The 23842-nt window shown below is 42.5% G+C and overlaps 1 protein-coding gene across 1 annotated transcript in view; it reads right to left on the reverse strand.

Moving 5' to 3' along the window:
* LOC139388127 (arrestin domain containing 1b) overlaps positions 1–23842 on the reverse strand; it is a 60608-nt gene that overhangs the window by 20859 nt on the left and 15907 nt on the right. The window contains exon 2 of the mRNA XM_071134702.1: positions 5176–5286. Coding sequence (XP_070990803.1) covers positions 5176–5286 — 111 coding nt within the window. The remainder of the gene's footprint in view (positions 1–5175; positions 5287–23842) is intronic.

Here is a 23842-nt window from a genome sequence, read left to right on the forward strand (position 1 = left end):
CAAACCCATCCAGTGATGATTCTAATAATCTCTTGGGATGTTTACGTGATGGATGTGTGGTATAGGATCGGTACACACATTGGAATTCTACAAAGAAATGAAAACAAATAAGGTTTCACTCTTAAACGACCTCCAACATATTTGTATGCATGCATGCTAGAACATCTACAATCACTGTAAAGGCTCGTGCTTGAGTTTGTGCATGCCTCCGCCTATTTGTATGCAACATGCACAATCAGTACTTGGATTCCAACTGCTTTCAGCTCTCGGAAATGGTTGTTCTTTGATCTAAGAATAGTCCTGGATTTCACATGCTTCTGTGAGGCTAATCTACATCAAAAATATTAAATCAGCTCTATCGACTGGAATTTTGAGCAGCAAAGACATTCAAGTGCATCTAATTAAATTCCCCTTAACTGATCCAATGAATTGACAGAACATTACAAACACTAACTAGGACATAAAACAAACAGGCATGGAACTGATCTGTCGTTACACAACTGAGTGTTAATGAGACAGTAATTAATATTGACTGCAAGAAATGTCTATTGGACAAGTAGTAACATGGCCAGCCAAATCTGAATAGATTCATATTTGCAATTCACAATCTGTGATCACACCAGCTTCAATAAATACTGAATAAATAAATAACTGTTTGATAGTTTCACATTCACACTCTCCTTCAAATTAGTGGACTTGGCTATTTCAGTCACACCCGTTACTGACAGGTGTATAAAATCGTGCACACGGCCATCCAATCTCCATAGACAAACATTGACAGAAGAGCTCAGTGACTTTCAAAGTGGCACTGTCAACGTAGGATGCTACCTTTCCAACAAGTCAGTTTGTCACATTTCCGCCCTGCTAAAGCTGCAACACCCGTTCCAAACTGCCTCTGGAACCATCGTCAGCACAATAACTGTTCGTCAGCAGCTTCATGAAATGGGTTTCCATGGCCGAGCAGCCACACACAAGCCTAAGATCACCATGTGCAATGCCCAGTGTCGGCTGGAGTGGTGTAAAGCTCTCTGCCATTGGACTCTAGAGTAGTGGAAATGCGTTTTCTGGAGTGATGAATCACGCTTCACCATCTGGCAGTCCGACAGACGAATCTGGGTTTGGCGGATGCCAGGAGAACACTACCTGCCCGAATGCATATTGCTAACTGTAAAGTTTGGTGGAGGAGGAATAATGGTCTGGGGCTTTTTTTCCTGATTTTGGCTAGGCCCCTTAGTTCCAGTGAAGGGAAATCTTAACGCTACATCATACAACAATTCTGTGCTTCCAACTTTGTGGCAACAGACCCTTTCCTGTTTCAGCACGACAATGCCCCTGCGCACAAAGTGAGGTCCATAAAGAAATGGTTTGTTGAGATTGGTGTGGAAAAACTTGACTGGCTTGCACAGAGCCCTGACCTCAACCCAATTGAACACCTTTGGGATGAATTGAAAGGCAGACTTTGAGCCAGGCCTAATCACCCAAAATCAGTGCCCGACCTCACTAATTCTCGTGGCTGAATGGAAAGTCCCCGCAGCAATGTTCCAACATCTAGTGGAAAGCCTTCCCAGAAGAGTGGAGGCTGTTATAGCAGCAAAGGGGGGACAAACTCCATATTAATGCACATGATTTTGGAATGAGATGTTCGATGAGCAGGTGTCCACATTATTTTGGCCATGGAGTGTATTTGACGATACCCAATAGCACATTCACACAAACACAACACGAGGGGCTTTTCTCTAAATGTTTGTGGTCAGGCGGCTCAGTGGGTTGTTGGAGAAAAGTGCTTGCAACACCAAAATTATGGGTTAATGAATCTGTATGGATATTGAATATATGAATATACAAGGAAAGTCTATGGAGTATACTGGAAGAATGAAGACAGAAAGAAGGAAGACAGAGCTGAATAGACTGCTCTCTAGTAACACCTCCCAGCTCTGTGAAAAACCACTGAGCCTATAGGTGAGAGAGGCAGAGTTAAACATTAAGCAACATAGTAGTGGTGTGCTAACCTAACCAGCATGGATTATACCCAGTTGTCTGTCCCGACAGGACCAAAAAAAGCTGTCTATGTTTGGTTGAGATTTGATCTGGTCTGGACTGGCCTTGATTTGGCCCAAACATAGACGTCTATAATTGGTTCAGATTTGGTCCGGACCAAATCAGGTTCGGACCAAATCATAGACAACCATGTTTCACAAGTTTGAACAGCACAGTACATTACAGTACATAGTAAAGAAAAGTAGAATATAGTACAGTTATGTACAGCAGAGTAAAGTATAGTGTACTGTATTGTACCCAACTTTACTCTAATGTACTGTACTCTTCTATAATGAACTAAACTAAACTGTACTGTACTCTTCTGAATTAAACTCCACGGTAGTCTACTGAATTGAATTATACCGTACTGTACTCTACTACACTCTACTCTACTGAATAAAACTTGATGACTGTCCTGTACATGACTCTACTGTGCTCTACTGCACTAAGCTGTGCCGTACTATAATGTGATGTTCAAAGTTGTGAAACATAGCCTAGAAGTATATGATTTGTTCAGATTTGGATCTGGTCCGCACAGACCAAATATGTACTTGTTTGGGGGTGGAGCTCATCACAATAATACCCAGCATGCTTTGTAAGTGTACATGTTGGTCATTCAGCAGACGCTATTATCTAGAGAGAGACTTAGTCAGTCAAGCGCATTCAACTAAGGTAGATAAACACCAACATAAGTGCATGTGACAGATGGGAGTAATAATAAATATTCTGTTGTAATCTTCAGTTGGCTCATTTGTCCTATTAAATGATACTTCAGGATCTTGGCCATGAAGCCCTTTACCTACTTCCCGAGAGTCAGATGAATTCGTGGATACCATTTTTATATCTCTGCTTGCAGTTTGAAGGAAGTTGCTAACTAGAGTTAGAGCAATTGCTAACTAGAGTTAGCGCGATGACTCGAAGTCTATGGTATGAGCTAGCATGCTGGTAGATACCGTAGACTTCCAGTCATTGCGCTTATGCTAGTAAGCATTGGCTCACAAAATAGCCTCTAACTTTATTCAGTAGAAGTAGATAAAAATCCCAAAGTATCCCGTTAAGAGGCATGAAAAATGATTATTTTGATGTAATGCTTACTGCATTGAGAATATATGTGTAGTTGAAATTTGGCCATAGAATTAATGACCGAAAAATACATATTTTCAAGATCTGTAAATTACGTATTTTCAGGACGTAAAAATACACATTTTCAACATCTGTAAATTACGTATTTTCAGGACGTAAAAATACATATTTTCAACATCTGTAAATTACGTATTTTCAGGACGTAAAAATACATATTTTCCAGATGTTGAAAATACGTAATTTACAGATGTTGAAAATTCTATGGCCAACTACACATATATTTTCAATGCCTTAAGCATTATATCAAAATAACACTTTTTTCATATTTTTTTTCAACGTCCAGAAATGACATATTTTCACCTTTCACTCAGCACGTAAAATGACCTGATGTCAATGTCAAATACTCGTTTTGCTTACTGGGCATGCTCCACAGCTCACATACAGCACAACCAGGCCTGCCTGGGTTTAATGACTTCCAGTACCAGTGTGTTGTTCCACTCAAATCTACATTCTCAACAGGTTTCACCACGTATGCATGGCAGATCATTCACATGTTGAGGTATGGACAATATTAACACACTAGAAGGAAAACTCTGCACTCACTGAAATAGTCTTTACATTTTAATGCCTTCTTAACAGAGGTCAGGACAAACAGATGCGTTTTGGCAGCAGCCTTCGTCACCCATATTTATAGATGACGTCACATTGTAGTAATGCTTCTTTCTTTTTTCACAATCATTATTTACATACATTTTCTGCTGTTTTCCATAAGAGCTTCAAAATAATACTAATAATAAACAAAAAAAGGTGCACCTGTTGCTCACAGGAAGCAACTTAACTGGGTTCTTCATTAAGGCCTCTCAGTATGACTATAATGAACATGTGTCTAACTTGCACCGTTAGGTGATTATTAAGAGACTAGATAGCTAATCCTGGCAACCAATATTCTAGCATTCATTTAGAGGCAAGCAGATCATAGATGACAAGGTGGTACCCCAGCATGTGCTATGTGTATAGTGTAATTAACAACTATCAATAGACCTACTAAAATATAAGCGTTTAGTCAATCAAAGAATTACACTGTAAAACGAGGAACACATTTACTCAACTCAACTAATAGAATGTATTAGTCATAAAATAATTAACACTCAAAACAATTACAGTGTACATGAAATACTTTATACATTACTATCAAGGCACAAGGCGAGACCCAAATGCAGACACAGGAAGCAAATGGCTGGAGTCTTACAATGTTTATTAATCCAAAGGGGTAGGCAAGAGAATGGTCGTGGACCGGCAAAAAGGTCCAAACCAGATCAGAGTCCAGAGTGGTAGACAGGCTGGTCAAGGCAGACAGAATGGTCAAGCAGGTGGGTACAAAGTCCAGAAACAGGCAAGGGTCAAAACCGGGAGGACTAGAAAAAGGAGAATGCAAAAAGCAGGAGAACGGGAAAACCGCTGGTTGACTTGAAAACATACAAGACGAACTTGACAGGAAACACAGGGATAAATACACCGGGGAAAATAAGCGACACCTGGAGGGGGTGGAGACAATCACAGGGACAAGTGAAATAGATAAGGGTGTGACAATTACAGAATTACACAGAGTAAATGACTATGAATGTTCTACGCCAGAACACCACCACAAGACCATTGGGAGACAAACAGACGGGTTCTGTGGAGCACAGCACATCCCTTCTCTTTATCAGCAATTGTTAGGTAGAGCCACGTTCGCAGACAGAACATTTAGTACAGGAACACCCCTGCAGGGACCTATTACTTCAGCTGATTGGCAGTTTCAGTATTTTGTCTCAAGAGGTGTGTAAAATTGCAATTATACTTCAGAATTATCACCACTATAAAAAGTTCAAAACCGCTCTTTAGGACAAAAACCTAATCGAGCGGCAGAATGCTACATTATTTTCACAGCATTTTATAATTCAACAGAAGAAGAGGGCTGCAACTCGACCAGCCTCTATTTAGATTCTCATTCTATATGATAATACTCTATATATTTTGTATCAGTAGCCCCAAAATGGCTTCCATAATCCTCACCTTTGTCAGCTACAGACAGTGTGCTGCTGAAGTATTGCTCTTCCAGTGTCCACGACGTGTCGTTCATTTTGTTGGAGACCCCACATGATCCCAGGCAGTTCACCTTAATGGCTGGAATGGAAAGAAATAAAAGATTCAATCAACTGTGCAGTTAACTAACTTTGTCTATCATTCATAGTTCCCTAAAATGGGTGTTTCCATTATGAGTTTTTCTATCTGTCATGAGTTGGTATAAAAAAAAAAGCCCACATATGGATGCTATAAACACCAAATAGCAGAGTTTTCAATGAATGGTGTCTATAAATATGTTTTGCTGTTGACAGGAAGCCACATGTTCAACATGAACCCCTTTAAATGAAACCCTTGGCCCTGGTGTGCTCACTGTGCTGTGTAAAAATAGCAGCACTAAACATTCAATAGCGAGGGGTTTGTAGAGTGATCTGTATCATAGACTGGAATAGCCTCACCACTCACCTGTTCGATGGGGCTATTGAATATGTTACTAAGAAGCTAATGCAAGTAAATTCCAATTGCTAGCCTATAATCGGGGAAGCCAGCCACCCTTGCCCTATCGGGATAGGCAGACTCTACATCAAACTTCAGATAAACCCGAAGTTTTCTGGGTAATATTATCATTATGTAAGTAAAGGTCAACCTAGACGTGTTCCAGGAGATTTTTATCATGTTTAATGATGTAGCATACATGCAGCCACTACTAATCTATGATAAGCTCCTATCTCTCCCCAGAGGGTTAGTGTGATCCTCAGAGGGATCTGAGAGTGACATCATGATCACACCGCACACAGCAGACACAACACATGTGACGTGATGTATGGAGAGGCTCTGTGTGGTTTAAGGACCGCTGTGTTGAGTTCAATACTAGGCTTGGGTGGTAAATTGTATATTGGGGTATTTGGAAAACTTCACAGGATGGTTTTTCCAATAGCGTCAATACTGTCAAAACAATTTCTTTGAAGTTGTTCAATACATTTTAATATTTAAGGCTACTTTTTAAGCTAATAAATACGTAGAGTCAACTTGTGCAATATGTTAGGAGATAAAGCAGATTCCATCCTTCATTTCATTGGTCACATTATTTTACAATATGAAGCTTACAGTAGTTCCCCATAACAGTTGAGCCAGTCATATGTTTTGCTGTAAAAAGCACAATGGGTTAAATTTTGCCATTAGCGGCGGCTGCTGCTGCTGGGTAGGGTGGCTCTATTCTCTCTTGGTTGTAAATAATAAAACAAAACAGACACTTGATTGTATTGTGTAGTTAACAGATAGAGAACGTGGAGGAAACAGCGAAGAAACAGTATCAGTGTTTGCCAATATTCATATGAAACAAGTGTTGAATGGGGACCATTTTGTGTCCAATGATTGTTAGAAAAATCCATACTGGGAAAAAAATTCTGGTTGGGTAAGCCTGGGGGATGTTCTAAAGCCCAAGTCACCACACAGCACTGCATTACAGCACGTCAATGGCTGTAGGGGCAGCAAGTAGCCTGGCGGGTAGGACCATTGGGCTAGTAAGTGAAAGGTTGCTGGATCGAATCCCCAAGCTGACAAGATAAAAATCTGTCATTCTGAGCAAGGCAGGTAACCCATTGTTCCCTGGGCGCTGTTGACATGGAAGTTGATTAAGGCAGCCCCCTGCACCTCTCTGATTCAGAGATTTTTCAGTTGAATGCATTCAGTTGTACAACTGACTAGATATCCCCCTTTCCCTGTAGTCAGAGCTCTGTCTGACTCTGTCCATATCTCTCAGAACTGAAACCTTTTGATAATGTGCAGTGGAACACCATGTTCACACAAGGTCACGCTCCTCCTCTCTTATAGCATCATGTTCCCTCATGGCCTCACATTGTCAAAAATGGAGGGAGAGAGAGAGAGGTCAGAGATGGAGAGATCTGTACAGGGACGGAAGTGGTAGCATATGACACTGCGCAGTTATGGACTGTGTGACCGAGTGACACACACAAGTAGAAGATAGCTCGCTAACTCTACTGTCACCAGTGGAGGGGAGCCATCTCTAATCTGCTAACCCCACCACCACAGCAGATATACTGACTGTAAGGCAGCACATGACTTCCTGTGTCAGCAGAACTATATGCCTTCATACACCTACCAGCAGTGCCTACAAGAATCACTCACACATAGTAATGTTAACAGAAGTTTAGCAGTCTTGAGCCATCCCTTATCAGATCACACATTAAGTATTTACAACCTCTGAGCATCAAACAAACACAACAAATGATCAGAGAATGCATTGCTGGGTGGGAGAGAGGAGAGACTAGAGCGAGTTCTGACTCAGTGTCTGTCTTTGTGTTCACTCTAATATGCTGGAGTCCTTCCAAGGCCTATTCCACGGTTCAATAAGTGTAGGAGAAACATGTCAGTAGGCGTGGAGAACACCGGCTCCATTTATTAGTTTCAATTTTCAACGTTTATTCTCCCCGTTCACAGGATACAGATTAAAGCTGATCCCCAAAGGATCAGCCAGCGTAGGCTACTCCAGTACTGGAAGTGTTCATATGATCAGGACCTTGACCACCATGGATGGTTGTATCATAAGTAGAGGTCGACCATTACGATTTTTCAACGCCGATACCGATGCCAATTATTGGAGGACCAAAAAAGCCGATACCAATAATGTAATAATGACAATTACAACAATACTGAATGAACACTTTTATTTTAACTTAATATAATACATAAATAAAAATCTATTTAGTCTCAAATAAATAATGAAACATTCAATTTGGTTTAAATAATGCAAAAACAAAGTGTTGGAGAAGAAAGTAAAAGTGCAATATGTGCCATGTGAAAAAAGCCAACGTTTAAGTTCCTTGCTCCGAACATGAGAACCTATGAAAGCTGGTGGTTCCTTTTAACATGAGTCTTCAATATTCCCAGTTAAGTTTTAGGTTGTAGTTATTATAGGAATTATAGGACTAATTCTCTCTATTCCATTTGTATTTCATATACCTTTGACTATTAGATGTTCTTATAGGCACTATAGTATTGCCAGTCTAATCTCGGGAGTTGATAGGCTTGAAGTCATAAACAGCGCTGTGCTTCAAGCATTGCGAAGAGCTGCTGGCAAACACAGGAAAGTGCTGTTTGAATGAATGCTTACTGCTCGATCAGACTTAATTACAATATAATAAACACACAGAATATGGTCAAATCCGTAAAAACGTATTTTGAAAACAAAACATTTATTCTTTCAGTGAAATACAGAACCGTTCCGTATTTTATCGAACGGGTTGCATCCATAAGTCTAAATATTGCTGTTACATTGCACAACCTTCAATGTTATGTCATAATTATGTAAAATTATGGCAAATTAATTACGGTCTTTGTTAGGAAGAAATGGTCTTCACACAGTTTGTAAAGAGCCAGGCGGCCCAAACTGCTGCATATACCCTGACTCTGCTTGCAAAGAACGCAAGAGAGGTGACACAATTTCCCTAGTTAATATTGCCTGCTAACATGAATTTATTTTAACTAAATATGCAGGTTTAAGAAAATATACTTGTGTATTGATTTTAAGAAAGGCATTGATGTTTATGGTTAGGTACATTGGTGCAACGACAGTGCTTTTATTTGCGAATCACCCGTTTGGCGAAATAGGCTGTGATTAGATGATAAATTAACAGGCACCGCATTGATTATTAGCAATGCAGGACAAGCTAGTTAAACTAGTAATATCATCAACCATGTGTAGTTAACTAGTAATTATGTTAAGATTGATTGTTTTTATAAGATGAGTTTAATGCTAGCTAGCAACGTACTTTGGCTCCTTGCTGCACTCGTGTAACAGGTGGTGATTAAGGCAGCGTAGGCTGAATATACTTTTGTCAAATTTTATTATCATTATTTTATTTTTAATTTTTTAAAACTTGTGCATAAGGCATATGTTTTGTCCATGTGGAATATGATTTCATAGGAAGTCAAAAGTCACTTTTTTTTGGCCAAATGCCATAAGAAATGTCCAAATGCAATATGATGGTGGGGCGGAAAACAGTCTCCTCGTGGAGTGCAATGTAATCGGTCATAATTGGCGTCCAAAAATGCAGATTACCCCTTTGTTATGAAAACTTGAAATCGGCCCTAATTAATCGGCCATCCCGATTAATCGGTCGACCTCTAATTATAAGCACTCCTTATCCCTTGGTTGAGAGTTTAGAATAGTTCACATTTTCTTCCCCTTCCCTACTTCTTTGTGTAGGTTTGAAGGACTTTTTGTCTAGGACCTATTATACCTGACATTACAACCTTTCTCCTCTTCCCACAGGAATGTCTTTGAGGGCACACTTTCATAGAAACTATTATGCAATATTGCATGTGTCTGTGTTCTTTCAAACATTTTACATTTTAGTCATTTACCAGATGCTCTTAACTAGAGCGACTTACAGTAGTGACTGCATACATTTTAATACTTTCTTCATACTGGTCCCCCCGTGGGAGTCGAACCCGCAACCCTGGTGCCATGCTCTACCAATTTAGCTACACAGGACTATAGAACCTAGAGTTCCTGTGATTTGACATGGATTTTTAAACCTTAATGTTATTGGCCTAGTTAATCTTTTGGTACATGCCTAGGTGGGCAATGCAACTATCTTGTTGGGAAGAAATCTCCTCGGTAACAGATAGAGGGTTGCCCTGACAGTGCAACCAATCAGGGCCATGATATGAAGTCATTCAGTTAGAGAACATGACCCCTAGTGACATCCCTGCATGGCAACAATGAGTCAGCGTGTGTGTCAGGAGAGAGGAACTGGCAGGGAAAACAAAAGACAGACTGCTAACTTTGGGCTGATAATGATATTTCCTTGTTTACGAGCACCCTTAGAAGGGTTTCAACTGGTGGGGCGGAAAACAGAGGAGCTACAGTGGGTTTGTTTAAGGTCTGGCATTTAAGAGAACAATAAAAGACAGCGGTAGCTCGTTTTCCTCCAGCCAAAACAAGGAGCGGAACTGTGGCTCAAACAAGGGGAGGATTGTGTCTGTCCAGAGGCTGGTATTTCATCACAGCTAGATCAGGAGTATTAATGAGCAGATTAAAAAGGTCTGCTGAATTTATTGGGAGACCAGGAGGAACATTCCATGGATGTTCTCAGAGTCTTAGAGGTCCACGTGATGTCAACAGTAGCATACACACCCACACATATACACACAAGTTCACATAAGATAAAGCATCCTAAGATAAAAAAGGGTGGTACCTTTTAAGGAGCCAAATCCACGCTGACTTCCCCTAAATAAAGAAAGGTGTTTGCAACAAGAGAGAAAGCTGAAGACTTGATACTCCCTGTTGAGATCTGTCCACCTTCACTTTACTTGAATGTTTCTATTCACCGCACATATCACTTAAGTTACAACACCAATGAAAACCTGTAGACTCCAGTTTTACATGAGGCCCATTAGCAGGGCAGAGATCACCCGTACTTCGTCATTTTCAACATATCCCATCCTTACACTCCAGTAATCCAATGCCACGCTCACTATCCTCATTCAATCTTAAAGAGCTGCAAACAATTAGAGAGCCTCTTGCTTTCAGCTAGCTAGCTAATGTTAGCTGGCTGGCTGGCTCGACTATGCAAGTAACCATTTCAATAGAATGTTCATGATGTCACTGCGACAACTGTCATAAGACGTAGCTGGTAAATTCGCTCTGGCTATCTACTCTGATTTCAAAGCACTCATCTGAGTGTGCCAGAGCGCAGAATAACTGACGAATTTACGAATTTTCGAACGCTCAACACCCGTTGAACTGGTCAGTAAAGGTTGGCAAAAAAGCGTAATTAAATTTTTGCCAGCAGCACATTTGTAGTCACCAACGCTCGGTATAACATAGAAATAACGTAACCAGCTCTGCTAGGGCTAGTAAAATGTTCAGAGTGAACTGTTCCCTCATTTGTGTCTGGAAGTAGCTAGCCAACGGTAGCCAGTTAGCTTGGGTGCTTGACTGCTGTTGTTAGGTCAGAAAGCTCGATCAACCCTACTCTTCGGTCAGAAAGCTCGATCAACCCTACTCTTCGGCCAGTGTCCAGTGTGAGCTCTGAAAGTTCTGTGTTTATGAACGGACAATTTGACAAAGCTCTGAGTTTATGAACGTCCAGAGCGCACTCTGAGCACACTCTAGCACTCCAGATTGAATATATGATCACACCCATAGTATAAACCAGCCTTTAGTCTGAAATATTTGGTTGTTTAATACATGGCCTCACATGTGTCTCCTTAAAGAGCTGGGTGCGGCCAAGGCTTAAGAGAGTGTGAACGATGCTGAATGGGTGAAGACAAATAAGAGCTCTCTAATACTAAAGATGTACCAAAACATTCAAGAGACATTTTCAAACAAAATAGGTTACAAGTTTATCAACTTTCAAAGCAGAATTACTTACTTTTTGTTCCTCCTGCAGTATATGATATACCATTTTCTAGCTCTGAGTATCTACTTTTATCCAATGTAAAAGACACAATTTAAAATTTTGCCAAATAAGATTGAGCCGCATCTCTCACTTCTCCATGCTCACAGTGAGGAGAGGGAGTCCAAGTGGCTTGCTCACACAGCAGCCGACAGCAAAAGTGGACAAGCAGATACTTTCATAGCAGGAATACAAAATAATGCATAGGCTATTACTGTTGATCAAATTGTTCTAAAACCATTAGCCTATCTGCAGGAAGGTTGTATTGCAAAATCAAAGAAAATTACTGGCTTATGCAAAATGCTTCAGTAAGAGGAAGGCAATGTCGGTAACTTTCTGTTTATCGTCCTAGCTCTAATTGAGAGTATAGTGGTCAGTAAGTGCTCATGCCTGACTCCTCATCTCTGTCTGCTAACTGGCCATAAAAGAAGGGGCAGAACAGACATCCATCCCCCTTCTTAATCTCTGCTGATTTCCACTGATACCATTATGTGCTCTTTGGGGATAACCAAACTTCTCAGGTCATGAGGCCTGGACCTGAGCCTAATTGGGGGGAAATGTTTGGGGTCTGGGCACGGTGCTACTGCAGGAGCACCCAAAGTGAAAACTTTAGGTTATGACTTTAACCCTGTTTCTCTGATAGTATAAGTGAGGTATTTCACTATGGGATACACCCCCAGTATATTCATCAGAAGCCTTCATTGCACTATGCCAGCCATGATTGGCTGGACGTCGAGAAGTGTGCGTCAGAGAGGGGTACCCTATAAAAGGACAGACGTAGCATCTCCTATTTGGAAAGGTGTTATTTAGTGAGCGCTTTACCCGTGTGAGGTTTGGTCCAGGAAGCGAAAAACTCATCACATTTTCTAAACTCCTTAGTCCTGTCCATGTTAATTAATACATTTTTATTTAACCAGGCAAGTCAGTTAAGAACACATTCTTACAATGACGGCCAGAAGGACAACCATCTCTGCAGCACTCCACCTACCAGTGGCCAGGCGGAAGCCACAACTCAGTAAAAGGCACATGAGAGCCCGCTTGGAGTTTGCCAAAGGGCACGTAAAGGAATCTCAGGCCATGAGAAACAAGATTCTCTGGTCTGATGAAACCAAGATTGAACTATTTGGCCTGAATGCCAAGTGTCACGTCTGGAGGAAACTAGGCACCGCTCATCACCTGGCCAACACCATCCCTACAGTGAAGCATGGTGGTGGCTACATCTTGCTGTGTGGATGTTTTTCAGCGGCAGGGATTGAGACTAGTCAGGATCGAGGGAAAGATGAACGGAGCAATATACAGAGAGATCCTCGATGAAAAACTGCTCCAGAGTGCTCAGGACCTCAGACTGGGGTGAAGGTTCACCTTCCAACAAAACAACGACCCTAAGCACACAGCCAAGACAACGCAGGAGTGGCTTCGGGACAAGTCTTGGAATGTCCTGAGTGGCCGAGCCAGAGCCAAGAATTGAACTCAATCAAACATCTCTATAGAGACCTGAAAATAGCTGTGCAACCAAGAAGACTCGAGGCTGTAACCTCTGCCAAAGGTGCTTCAACAAAGTACTGAGTAAAAGGTCTGAATACTTATGTGAATGTAATATTTCCGTTTTTTATTTGTAATACATTTGCAAAAATGTATAAAAAAATGTTTTTGCTTTTTCATTATGGGGTATTGTGTGTAGATTTTGTGTAGATTGATGAGGGAAAAAATCTATTTCATAGATTATGTAACGTAACAAAATGTGGAAAAAGTAAAGGGGACTGAATACTTTCCGAATGCACTGTATGGTGAACAATATGTTTGGAACATCGAATCTCAGTAGAACCACTGTATCGAATTGTAATATATTTACACTGAGTGTAAAATACTTTAAGAAGAAGACCTTCCTAATATTTTGCCATGAGAACTGCCTCAATTTGTCGGGGCATGGACTCTACAAGGTTTCAAAAGCGCTCCACAGGGATGCTGGCCCATGTTGACTCCAATGCTTCCCACAGTTGTGTCAAATTGGCTGGATGTCCTTTGGTTGGTGGACCATTAGAGATACACACGGAAAACTGTTGAGCGTACCAGCACTTACGTATCATGATAATATCATAAAATTCCCAGCTTTAATTCACACACATAAACACACAATCGCTTTGCATGCAGACGCATAATAATTGACCTACTATACCAGAGGAAATGGTATATGCAAAATACCTCAGACCCTTCTGTTAGCCTACTACCTTCTACTACTGAATAAAGATACTCTTGGTTACTCTCACCCAGACTTATCTTGGAGGAATTGCAATTTAAATGCAAATATTTCTTTATCTACCCCAGGCCCTGTGGGACCTTAGTTGAACCGACAGCTCCTGCAGTCCTGTCTGTGCAGGATTCACTTACAGGCATTTGAACTAGATCATTAGATGAACTCACTGTGTGCTCTTTGAGCGTTACTGAGAGACAGAGAGAAGGAGATGGAGTGGAAGGGAGAGAAATACGGCAACAGTAAGCTTTAACTTGAAATGAAAATTACTTTGACAAAATTTGAAACGTGTAATATCTGAAAACGTAGATAGCTAGCTAGACTATCTTACCCGAATACATGGGTGGGTATACATGGATGGACACTTCTCCCTCTCTGTCACGGATGCCATGGTGGCCTTAGTTTGAAGATGTAATCCGGAGACAGGTGTTTTATACAACAGCCTACTTGCATACTTGCAATCAAACGGCAGAACATAAAAAAAAACAGCGTTAGAAAGGATTACCTACACATACTGACCAGCTCATGTTATAGACAGAAGCGTGCAACATGGCAGACCAATCCGAACGCATCTTTCGACATGTCCAGCCCACCCATTATCTCAGCCAATCATGGCTAGCAGGAAGGTTCCTGTCTTTTTCTGTGGTAAGGCTCGTAATATTGTATTTACAGTTGGCATACAAGTTTGTTATTAAAGCACATGAAAGTTCACGTTACAGAGGAATTAATGCCCAAAAATGCATTTAGATTTTTTATTTTTAATTGACGTTTTCTGTGAGTATATAATTTATTTTTCACCTCTTAATGTTGAACTCATGGTACCACTTTTCAACCGGAGTAGGCTGTAGTATGGTTTTGATGCACCCGCAGAGTGGAGCAGAGCGAGCTATTTGCAGTGAATAGGTCTAGGCTTTTTGTAGGACATTAGCCTACATTTACTGACATATTATTTAATTACCCTACATGGCTATATAGCAACAATATCATATTTAGAGTTAGCAATCTAGATAAGTGTTTTGAGTTCCCTCTATCTCAGGTGGTGAATAATATAGCCTATAGGGACCAATATGCACAAAGTTGTTGGCAAATCCTCTGAAGAGCCAAAAATACATCTCTGGATCCTATTTTGACATGTTTGAAATGTTGCACATCAAAATATAAATCATGCATTTCCTGGATATGTTAGATGAAATAGCTTACTTTTAAATCATAGGCTACCATCTCAGTTGTCTTACTTGGCACTGTAAAAAAAAAAATCATAGAGTGTGGCTAAGTCAGGTAGGAGACCTGACCTGCTTACTTTGGAGAGAGAGGGACCGTGCAGGCACCATGTTATGCCGTGAGGCGCACGGTGTCCCCGGTGCGCAGGCATAGCCCGGTGCGGTACATAGCAGCGCCTCGTATCGGCCGGGCTAGAGTGGGCATCGAGCCAGGTGCCATAAAGCCGGCTCAGCGCATCTGGTCTCCAGTGCGTCTCCTCGGGCCGGGGTACATGGCACCAGCCCTACGTATGGTGTCCCCGGTTCGCCAGCACAGCCCAGTGCGGGCTATTCCACCTCGCCGCACTGGCCTGGCTACGGGGAGCAATTCAGCCAGGTATGGTTGGTCAGGCTCGGTGCTCGAGACCTGCAGTGCGCCTCCACGGTCCGGCCTATCCGGTGCCGCCTCCACGCACCAGCCCTCCGGTGGCAACCCCCCGCACCAGGCTGTCTCTCCGTCTCCTCCCTACAGGTGCTCCCGCCTGTCCAGTGCTACCAGTCTTCCTCATGCCCAGCGCTGCCAGAGGCTCCCCGTCTGTCCTGAGCTGCCAGAGCCGCCCGTCTGTCCTGAGCTGCCAGAGCCGCCCGTCTGTCCTGAGCTGCCAGAGCCGCCCGTCTGTCCTGAGCTGCCAGAGCCGCCCGTCTGTCCTGAGCTGCCAGAGCCGCCCGTCTGTCCTGAGCTGCCAGAGCCGCCCGTCTGTCCTGAGCTGCCAGAGCCGCCCGTCTGTCCTGAGCTGCCAGAGCCGTCCGTCAGTCCTGAGCTGCCAGAGCCGCCCGTCAGTCCTGAGCTGCCAGAGCCGTCCGTCAGCCAGGAGCTGCCAGAGCCGTCCGTCAGCCAGGAGCTGCCAGAGCCGTCTGTCAGCCAGGAGCTGCCAGAGTTTCTCGTCACGCCGGCTCTGCCGGAATCGCCCTTCACTCCGGAGCTGCCGGAGTCTCCCGCCTGTCCGGTTCTGCCGGAATCTCCCGTCCAGTTGGGACCCATGGCGAGGGTCCCCAGTCCGAGGTCCGGGGGGGGGGGGGGGGGGGGGGGTACTGTCACGTTCTGACCTTAGTTATTTTGTTATGTCTTTGTTTTAGTATGGTCAGGGCATGAGTTGGGTGGGTGGTCTCTGTTCCGTTTTTAATGTTGTGTTTGCGTTTGGCCTGGTATGGTTCTCAATCAGAGGCAGGTGTCGTTAGTTGTCTCGGATTGAGAATCATACTTAGGTAGCCTTTTCTCACTTGTGTTTCGTAGGTGTTTATTTTCTGTGTTTGTATTTCACCGTTCAGGACTGTTTTCGTTTCGTTCTCGTGTTTTGTTGTTTTTGTTTGAGTATTCGTTTTCATTAAAAGAGAATATGAATACTTACCACGCTGCACCTTGGTCCTTCTCTCCATCTCCTAACGACAAGCGTTACCGATTCGTTTTTGGAACCTTCCGGTTACTAGTCCAACGCTCTAACCACCTGCCTTACATTGCACTCCACGAGGAGCCTGCGTGGCAGGCTGACTACCTGTTACGCGAGGGCAGCAAGAAGCCAAGGTAAGTTGCTAGCGAGCATTAAACTTGTAAAAAACAATCAATCTTCACATAATCACTAGTTAACTACACATGGTTGATGATATTACTAGTTTATCTAGCGGGTCCTGCGTTGCATATAATCGATGCGGTGCCTGTTAATTTCTCATCGAATCACAGTCTACTTCGCCAAACGGGTGATGATTTAGCACTGTCGTTGCACCAAACCTAACCATAAATATCAATGCCATTCTTTAAAATCAATACACAAGTATATATTTTTAAACCTGACTTAGAGATGCCACCCCGTCAGATAAAAAACTGAACGGTTCAAATCAAATCAAAGTTTATTTGTCACGTGCGCCGAACCTTACAGTGAAATGCTTACTTACAGGCTCTAACCAATACTGCAGGGGGGAAAAAGTATGTGTGTCTCGGTGTGGAGGTAAGTAAAGAAATAAAACAACAGTAAAAATACATTTGAAAATAAGAGTAGCAAGGCTATATACAGACACCGGTTAGTCAGGCTTATTGAGGTAGTATGTACATGTGGGTATGGTTAAAGTGACTATGCAGATGGGACACAATGCAGATAGGCCGGTTAGCCAATGTGCGGGAGCACTAGTTGGTTGGGCCAATTGAGGTAGTATGTACATGAATGTATAGTTAAAGCAGGGGTGTCAAAGTCAAATGGACGGAGGGCCAAATAAAAAAATCAGCTACAAGACGAGGGCCGGACTGTTCGAATGTTCATTGAAAAATTTTTAAATGACGCATATAGTCTAGTGAACCTAATTGAACCTACTGAAAACCTAACAAATATATTACAATATGATCAGATAAATAAAGCAATATTTTCTTATGGCTCTGTCAGTAATCTTTAATTTTCAACAGACACAAAAGACAAATTTCCTTTATATAAATATCCCCATAACATGAACATTAAATGAAAGAAACCGGTATTCAAGGCACCATCAGTAGACTATACTTTCTATTTTAGCAAAAGTGGGCTAAATTTACTTCAAAGAAAAAACAATAATAGCAATTTTCTATCATCCACTCAACTGAAATATTTTTAAAATATAATTGGATTGAAATACAAAAAAATAAAGTGCAAAAATCTATTAATCAAAAACAACACTTTGTTTAAGGAGAAGTAACATGCAGTGAAAACAAATATTAAATTTTAACTTTTAAACTTGAACTGAGTAAAAACTCTAAATATGTGATTGCACAGTAATGTTCACTTGTTTGAGGTTGAGGGTGATACTTGGTGGTGTCCCATCTTTTCCACAAGTTCATCAATGTTCGGGGTAAGGCTCTGAGCTGAAGAAATCCTCAGAATTGAGTGGAGGTGTTCAGCAGTAAGTCGACTTCTGTGTGATGTTTTGTTCAGGTTCATCAAAGAAAACAGTTGTTCACACAGGTATGTGCTGCCAAACATAGACAACGTTTGAGCAGCCTGGATGCGCAGCTGGGGCATTGTGCCGGGGAGGAAACGGGCGAACTCCGCAGCACCCACTGCCGCATATTTTGCCCTCAGTGCATCATTGCATTGGAGGTCAATCAACTCCATTTGGAGGTTTGGTGGTGAGCTTTCCACGTCAACAGCAAATGGGTTACCGAGCAGTTCCAACCTGCTTTTTTGTGCTTCAAAGTCAGCAAATCGGCGTCGAAAGTCAGCGGCAAGCATACCTATTTTATCAGCCAACTGTGTGCTCGGGAACGCACTGGTAGAGAGCTTCTCTTTCATGGTCTGGCAGCTGGGAAAGTGGCTCAAATTTTCTTTCCGCATCTGCGTCTCCCACAGAGTCAGTTTGGTTTTAAATGCCTTCACTGTACTGTACATATCAGAGATGACACGATCCCGACCCTGCAGCTGCAAGTTTATTGCATTCAGATGACTCGTAATGTCACACAGAAAAGCCATTTCACACAGAAACATTTCGTCTCGGAGTTGTGTTGTGTCTTTCCCTTTGCTGTCCAAGAACAGACAAATCTCCTCACGAAGCTCGAAACATCTTTGAAGCACCTTTCCCTGGCTTAGCCATCGCACCTCTGTGTGATAAGGCAAATCACCATGCTCCGTTTCTAACTCCGTCAGAAATGCCTTGAACTGGCGGTGATTCAAACCTTTGGCTCTGATAAAGTTAACTGTGCGCGTGATGATGCTCATTACATGCTCCATTTTCAAGGCTTTACCGCACAACGCTTCCTGGTGTATGATACAATGATAAGCTGTCAGCTCACCTGTCGCGTTTTCCTCTTGCATCTTTTCCCGTATCTTCGCCACCAGTCCGCTCCTGTGTCCACACATCGCAGGTGCTCCGTCGGTTGTCAAACCCACGAGTTTTTCCCAAGGCAGCTCCATCTCATTTACACATCTTGACACCTCTTCATACAAATCATGCCCCGTAGTTGTGCCATGCATAGGACGTAAAGCCAAAAACTCCTCTGTCACGCTTAGGTTGGAGTCCACTCCGCGGATGAAAATTGACAACTGGGCAATGTCAGAAATGTCGGTGCTCTCATCCACAGCCAAGGAATATGCAATAAAATCTTTTCCCTTTTTCACAAGCTGCTCTTTTAGATTGATGGACAACTGGTCTACTCTCTCGGCAATGGTGTTTCTGCTCAGACTCACATTTAAAAAGAGTTGCCTTTTTTCTGGGCAAACTTCGTCACAAACTTTAATCATGCAGTTTTTGATGAAATCCCCCTCCGTAAATGGCCGGGCTGATTTAGCGATCTCTTCTGCCAAAATAAAACTGGCCTTGACAGCAGCCTGGCCTTGTGATTTGGCTTTTTTGAACAGAGCCTGTCGAGATTTGAGGCCTCGTTTTAATTCCTCTGCCTTTTGTAGCCTTTGTTCCATGTCCATATTCTTGTTTTTGTCCGCGTGTTTCGTTTCATAATGTCGTCTCAGATTATACTCTTTCAGTACCGCCACACTTTCTCCACACAGAAGACACACAGGTTTTCCAGCTACCTTCGTGAACATATACTCCGACTCCCACCTTGTTTGAAACCCCCGGTTCTCAGTATCCACCTTCCGTTTTGCCATTTTTGATGGGTATCTGAAAGTTAATTTTACTGTGATGCTGACGACTGCTGTGCCAATAAATATTGAAATGAAGCAGCCTACTGCTCGGTGCGTCACCTTTGCATTGTGGGAAATGTAGTATTGGTGCGTGTAAAAGATCTGCGGGCTGCCGGCTTGCTGCGGGCCGGTTCTAATAATAAATCAAGATCATCCCAGGGGCCGTAAAAAACCTTCTTGCGGGCCGGATGTGGCCCGCGGGCCTTGACTCTGACATATGTGAGTTAAAGTGATGCATATAAGATAAACAGAGAGTAGCAGCAGTGTAAAAGAGGGGTTGGGGGGGGTCACACAATGCAAATAGTCCAGGTAACCATTTGGTATTTCACTGAAAAAATAAACGTTTTGTTTTCGAAATGATAGTTTCCGGATTCGACCATATTAATGACCAAAGGCTCGTATTTATGTGTGTTATTATGTTATAATTAAGTCTATGATTTGATATTTGATAGAGCAGTCTGACTGAGCGATGGTAGGCAGCAGCAGGCTTGTACGATTTAATTCAAACAGCACTTTTGTGCGTTTTGCCAGCAGCTCTTCGCAATGCTTCAAGCATTGAGCTGTTTATTACTTCAAGCCTATCAACTCCTGAGATTAGGCTGGTGTAACCAATGTCAAATGGCTAGCTAGTTAGCGGGGTGCGTGGTAATAGCGTTTCAATCGGTCACGTCACTCGCTCTGCGACTTGGAGTAGTTCTTCCCTTTGCTCTGCAAGGGCCGCGGCTTTTGTGGAGCGATGGGTAACGATGTTTCGAGGGTGGCTGTTGTCGATGTGTTCCTGGTTCGAGCCCAGGTAGAGGCGAGAAGAGTGACGGAAGCTATACTGTTACACTGAAAATACTAAAGTGCCTATAAGAACATCCAATAGTCAAAGGTATATGAAATACAAATGGTATAGAGAGAAATAGTCCTATAATTCCTATAATAACTACAACCTAAAACTTCTTACCTGGGAATATTGAAGACTCATGTTTAAAGGAAACACCAGCTTTCATATGATCTCATGTTCTGAGCAAGGAACTTAAACGTTAGCTTTTTTACATGGCACATATAGCACTTTTACTTTCTTCTCCAACACTTTGTTTTTGCAGTATTTAAACCAAATTGAACATGTTTCATTATTTATTTGAGGCTAAATTGATTTTATTGATGTATTATATTAAGTTAAAATAAGTGTTCATTCAGTATTGTTGTAATTGTCATTATTACAATTAAAAATAAATAAAAAACTTGGCCGATTAATCTGTATTGGATTTTTTTGGTCCTCCAATAATCGGTATCGGCGTTGAAAAATCATAATCGGTCGACCTCTATCTCAGATCATGAGAAACAAGATTCTCTGTTTTTTTATCTCCTTAATCCTGTCCCATTGCTACAACTGCAGTATGGACTTGGGAGAGGCGAAACACAATCCAGACAAGCTGCTCTGCTTCTTGACACAATGCCCGCTTAACCCGACACCAATGTGTCAGAGGAAACACCGTACACCTGGTGACCGTGTCAGTGTGCAATGCGCCCAGCCCACCACAGGAGTCGCTAGTGCGTGATGAGACAAGAATATCCCTGCCGGCCAAACCCTCCCTTAACTCGAACGACGCTGGGCCAATTTTGCTCCCCCCATGGGTCTCCCGGTCGCGGCCGGCTGCGACAGTGCCTGGACTCAAACCAGGATCTCTAGGGTCACAACTAGCACTGTGAGGCAGTGCCTTAGACCTCTGAGCCACTCGGGAGTCCCTAAGATTGAACTCTTTGGCCTGAATGCCAAGCGTCACGTCTGGAGGAAAGCTGGCACCATTCCTACGGTGAAGCATGGTGGTGGCAGCATCATGCTGTGGGAATGCTTTTCAGCGGAAGGGACTGGGAGACTAGTCAGGATCGAGGGAAAGATGAACGGGGCAAAGTACAGAGAGATCCTTGATGAAAACCTGCTCCAGAGCGCTCAGGACCTCAGACTAGGGCAAAGGTTCACCTTCCAACAGGACAACAACCCTAAGCACACAGCCAAGACAACACAGGAGTGGCTTCGGGACAAGTCTTTCAATGTCCTTGAGAGGCCCAGCCAGAGCCCGGACTTGAACCCGATCGAACATCTCTGGAGAGACATAAAAATATCTGTGCAGCGACGCTCCCCATACAACCTGACAGAGCTTGAGAGTATCTGCAAAGAAGAATGGGAGAAACTCCCCAAATACAGGTATGCCAAGTTTGTAGCATCATACCCAAGAAGACTCATGGCTGTAATCGCTGCCAAAGGTACTTCAACAAAGTACTGAGTAAACGGTCTGAATACTTATGTACATTTTATATTTCCGTATAAAAAAAAACCAAATATTTAAGTTTTTGGTTTGTCATTATGAGGTGTTGTGTGTAGATTGATGAGGGGGGGAAACGATTTAATCCATTTTAGAATAAGGATGTAACGTAACAAAATGTGGAAAAAGTCAAGGGGTCTGAATACTTTCCGAATGCACTGTATATTATTGGAAGAGTATGCAGTTCCCCTCCACACATTTCCCTACCAAGCATCCTCTGTCTGAGCCAGTCTGGCCCACAGCCGAGCCATTACAAACCATGTAACAAAACTGTAGAGTCGGCTACTCTTGGCATCCTCGCTCTCCTTTTAAGACTTTGTACAGGCCTTGTACATTTCCACCAACCATCCTGCAAAGTTAAAATAAGAGCCAGAGGTAGGCCTAAACCCTGCCTTGCCTTTCAGAGGGATTTATTTGCAATATGGGATCTGCTTTGATTGTGTACATACAGATAAGGCACAGCAGCAAGATGAGTATATGTTAAATCATCCATCAAAAAGGCAGTTTTTCGAAATGTTGATTGTGACTGATTGCCATTATGCTTTTGTCTATAATGTTAATCTTTGAGCCTTTGGAAATAGGACTATATCATATGGCCTATATAAAACGATGTATAGCCTACTGTACAAACTGGTTTGTTGCCTCGTAGTATCTTGTAAAAATCTGATTAAATAAAATCCTAATTATGTTACACATTGTTGAGTTGGAGGATCTGCTGAATTATTGTGGAAGAAGTAGATTGTAATTTGAGGAAATCTGTGAAGTCTATGCACATCAATGTGTCTATGTAAAGGCCTGTTCAAATACTCATCAAAGTAGTTAAACTACTTCAACTACTACTTCAACTACTACTTCATAGCATTTCTTAGAATCCTGAGAAGTTCAAAAACGGGTGAATGTTGTTACTCTTGTATTTACCCAGGTGCAATAGGAAATAATCATGTCAGTTTGGGTCATGTTGCGTTGAATCCTTAAATACTCAACCTAATAATAATAAGAATAAGAATAATACTAGATTGGATTTATATAGTGCTTTTCTACCAACATGGATAGTCAAAGCACTTTACATAGTAGGGAGAAACTCACCTCACCCCAAATGGGTGATGCACGGTGACCATTTTTGTGCCAGAACACTCACCACACATCAGCTATCAGGTGGTGAGGTGAGGAGTGATATATGCCGATTAGGAATGAGGGGGATAATTAGGTAGCCATGATGGAATTGGGCCAGGTTGGGAATTTTGCCACTTGATCTGACATACAGAAAACTAGGTCAAATAAAGAAATGAAAGAAACCTGATAAATGCATTTTGAGCATGATTCCATAACCATACAAAAAAATGACAAGTAGCATAAACTGTTGTGTGACATGATGTAAACTAGATGAAGATAAAGAGACTCCTGAGGCAAGAGGAGCCTTTGTTTTGAGAGGAGAGGGGGAGGAGAGGGGGAGGAGAGGGGAGGGCTATCACAGGTGGAGAGGTGAAGGGGGAAGGTAGAAACCTCCTCTCTCCAGTGGCCATTGATCAGAGTTGGTGTCATGGTAACCAACACATTACCTTCACACACACACACACAACAGCTGCTGGCTTGCTTACCTGTCTCAAGTGATAGTGGCTATTATACACTCAGTGTACAGTGTGGTCTTGTGTGTAGTGTAGTCAGCTCAGATCCATCAAACCACCCATTCTGTGTCCAGCAGTAGAGAGTGGTTCTGTTAACTGTGGAATGTGTGACATTCCAGACAATCTTCCAGCTCCCCACCACCCCCAACACAACCTCTCCCATCCCATCTGTCTACAAGGGCCTCTGT

Source organism: Oncorhynchus clarkii, chromosome 29 (assembly GCF_045791955.1).
Source record: "Oncorhynchus clarkii lewisi isolate Uvic-CL-2024 chromosome 29, UVic_Ocla_1.0, whole genome shotgun sequence".
Lineage (NCBI taxonomy): Eukaryota > Metazoa > Chordata > Actinopteri > Salmoniformes > Salmonidae > Oncorhynchus > Oncorhynchus clarkii.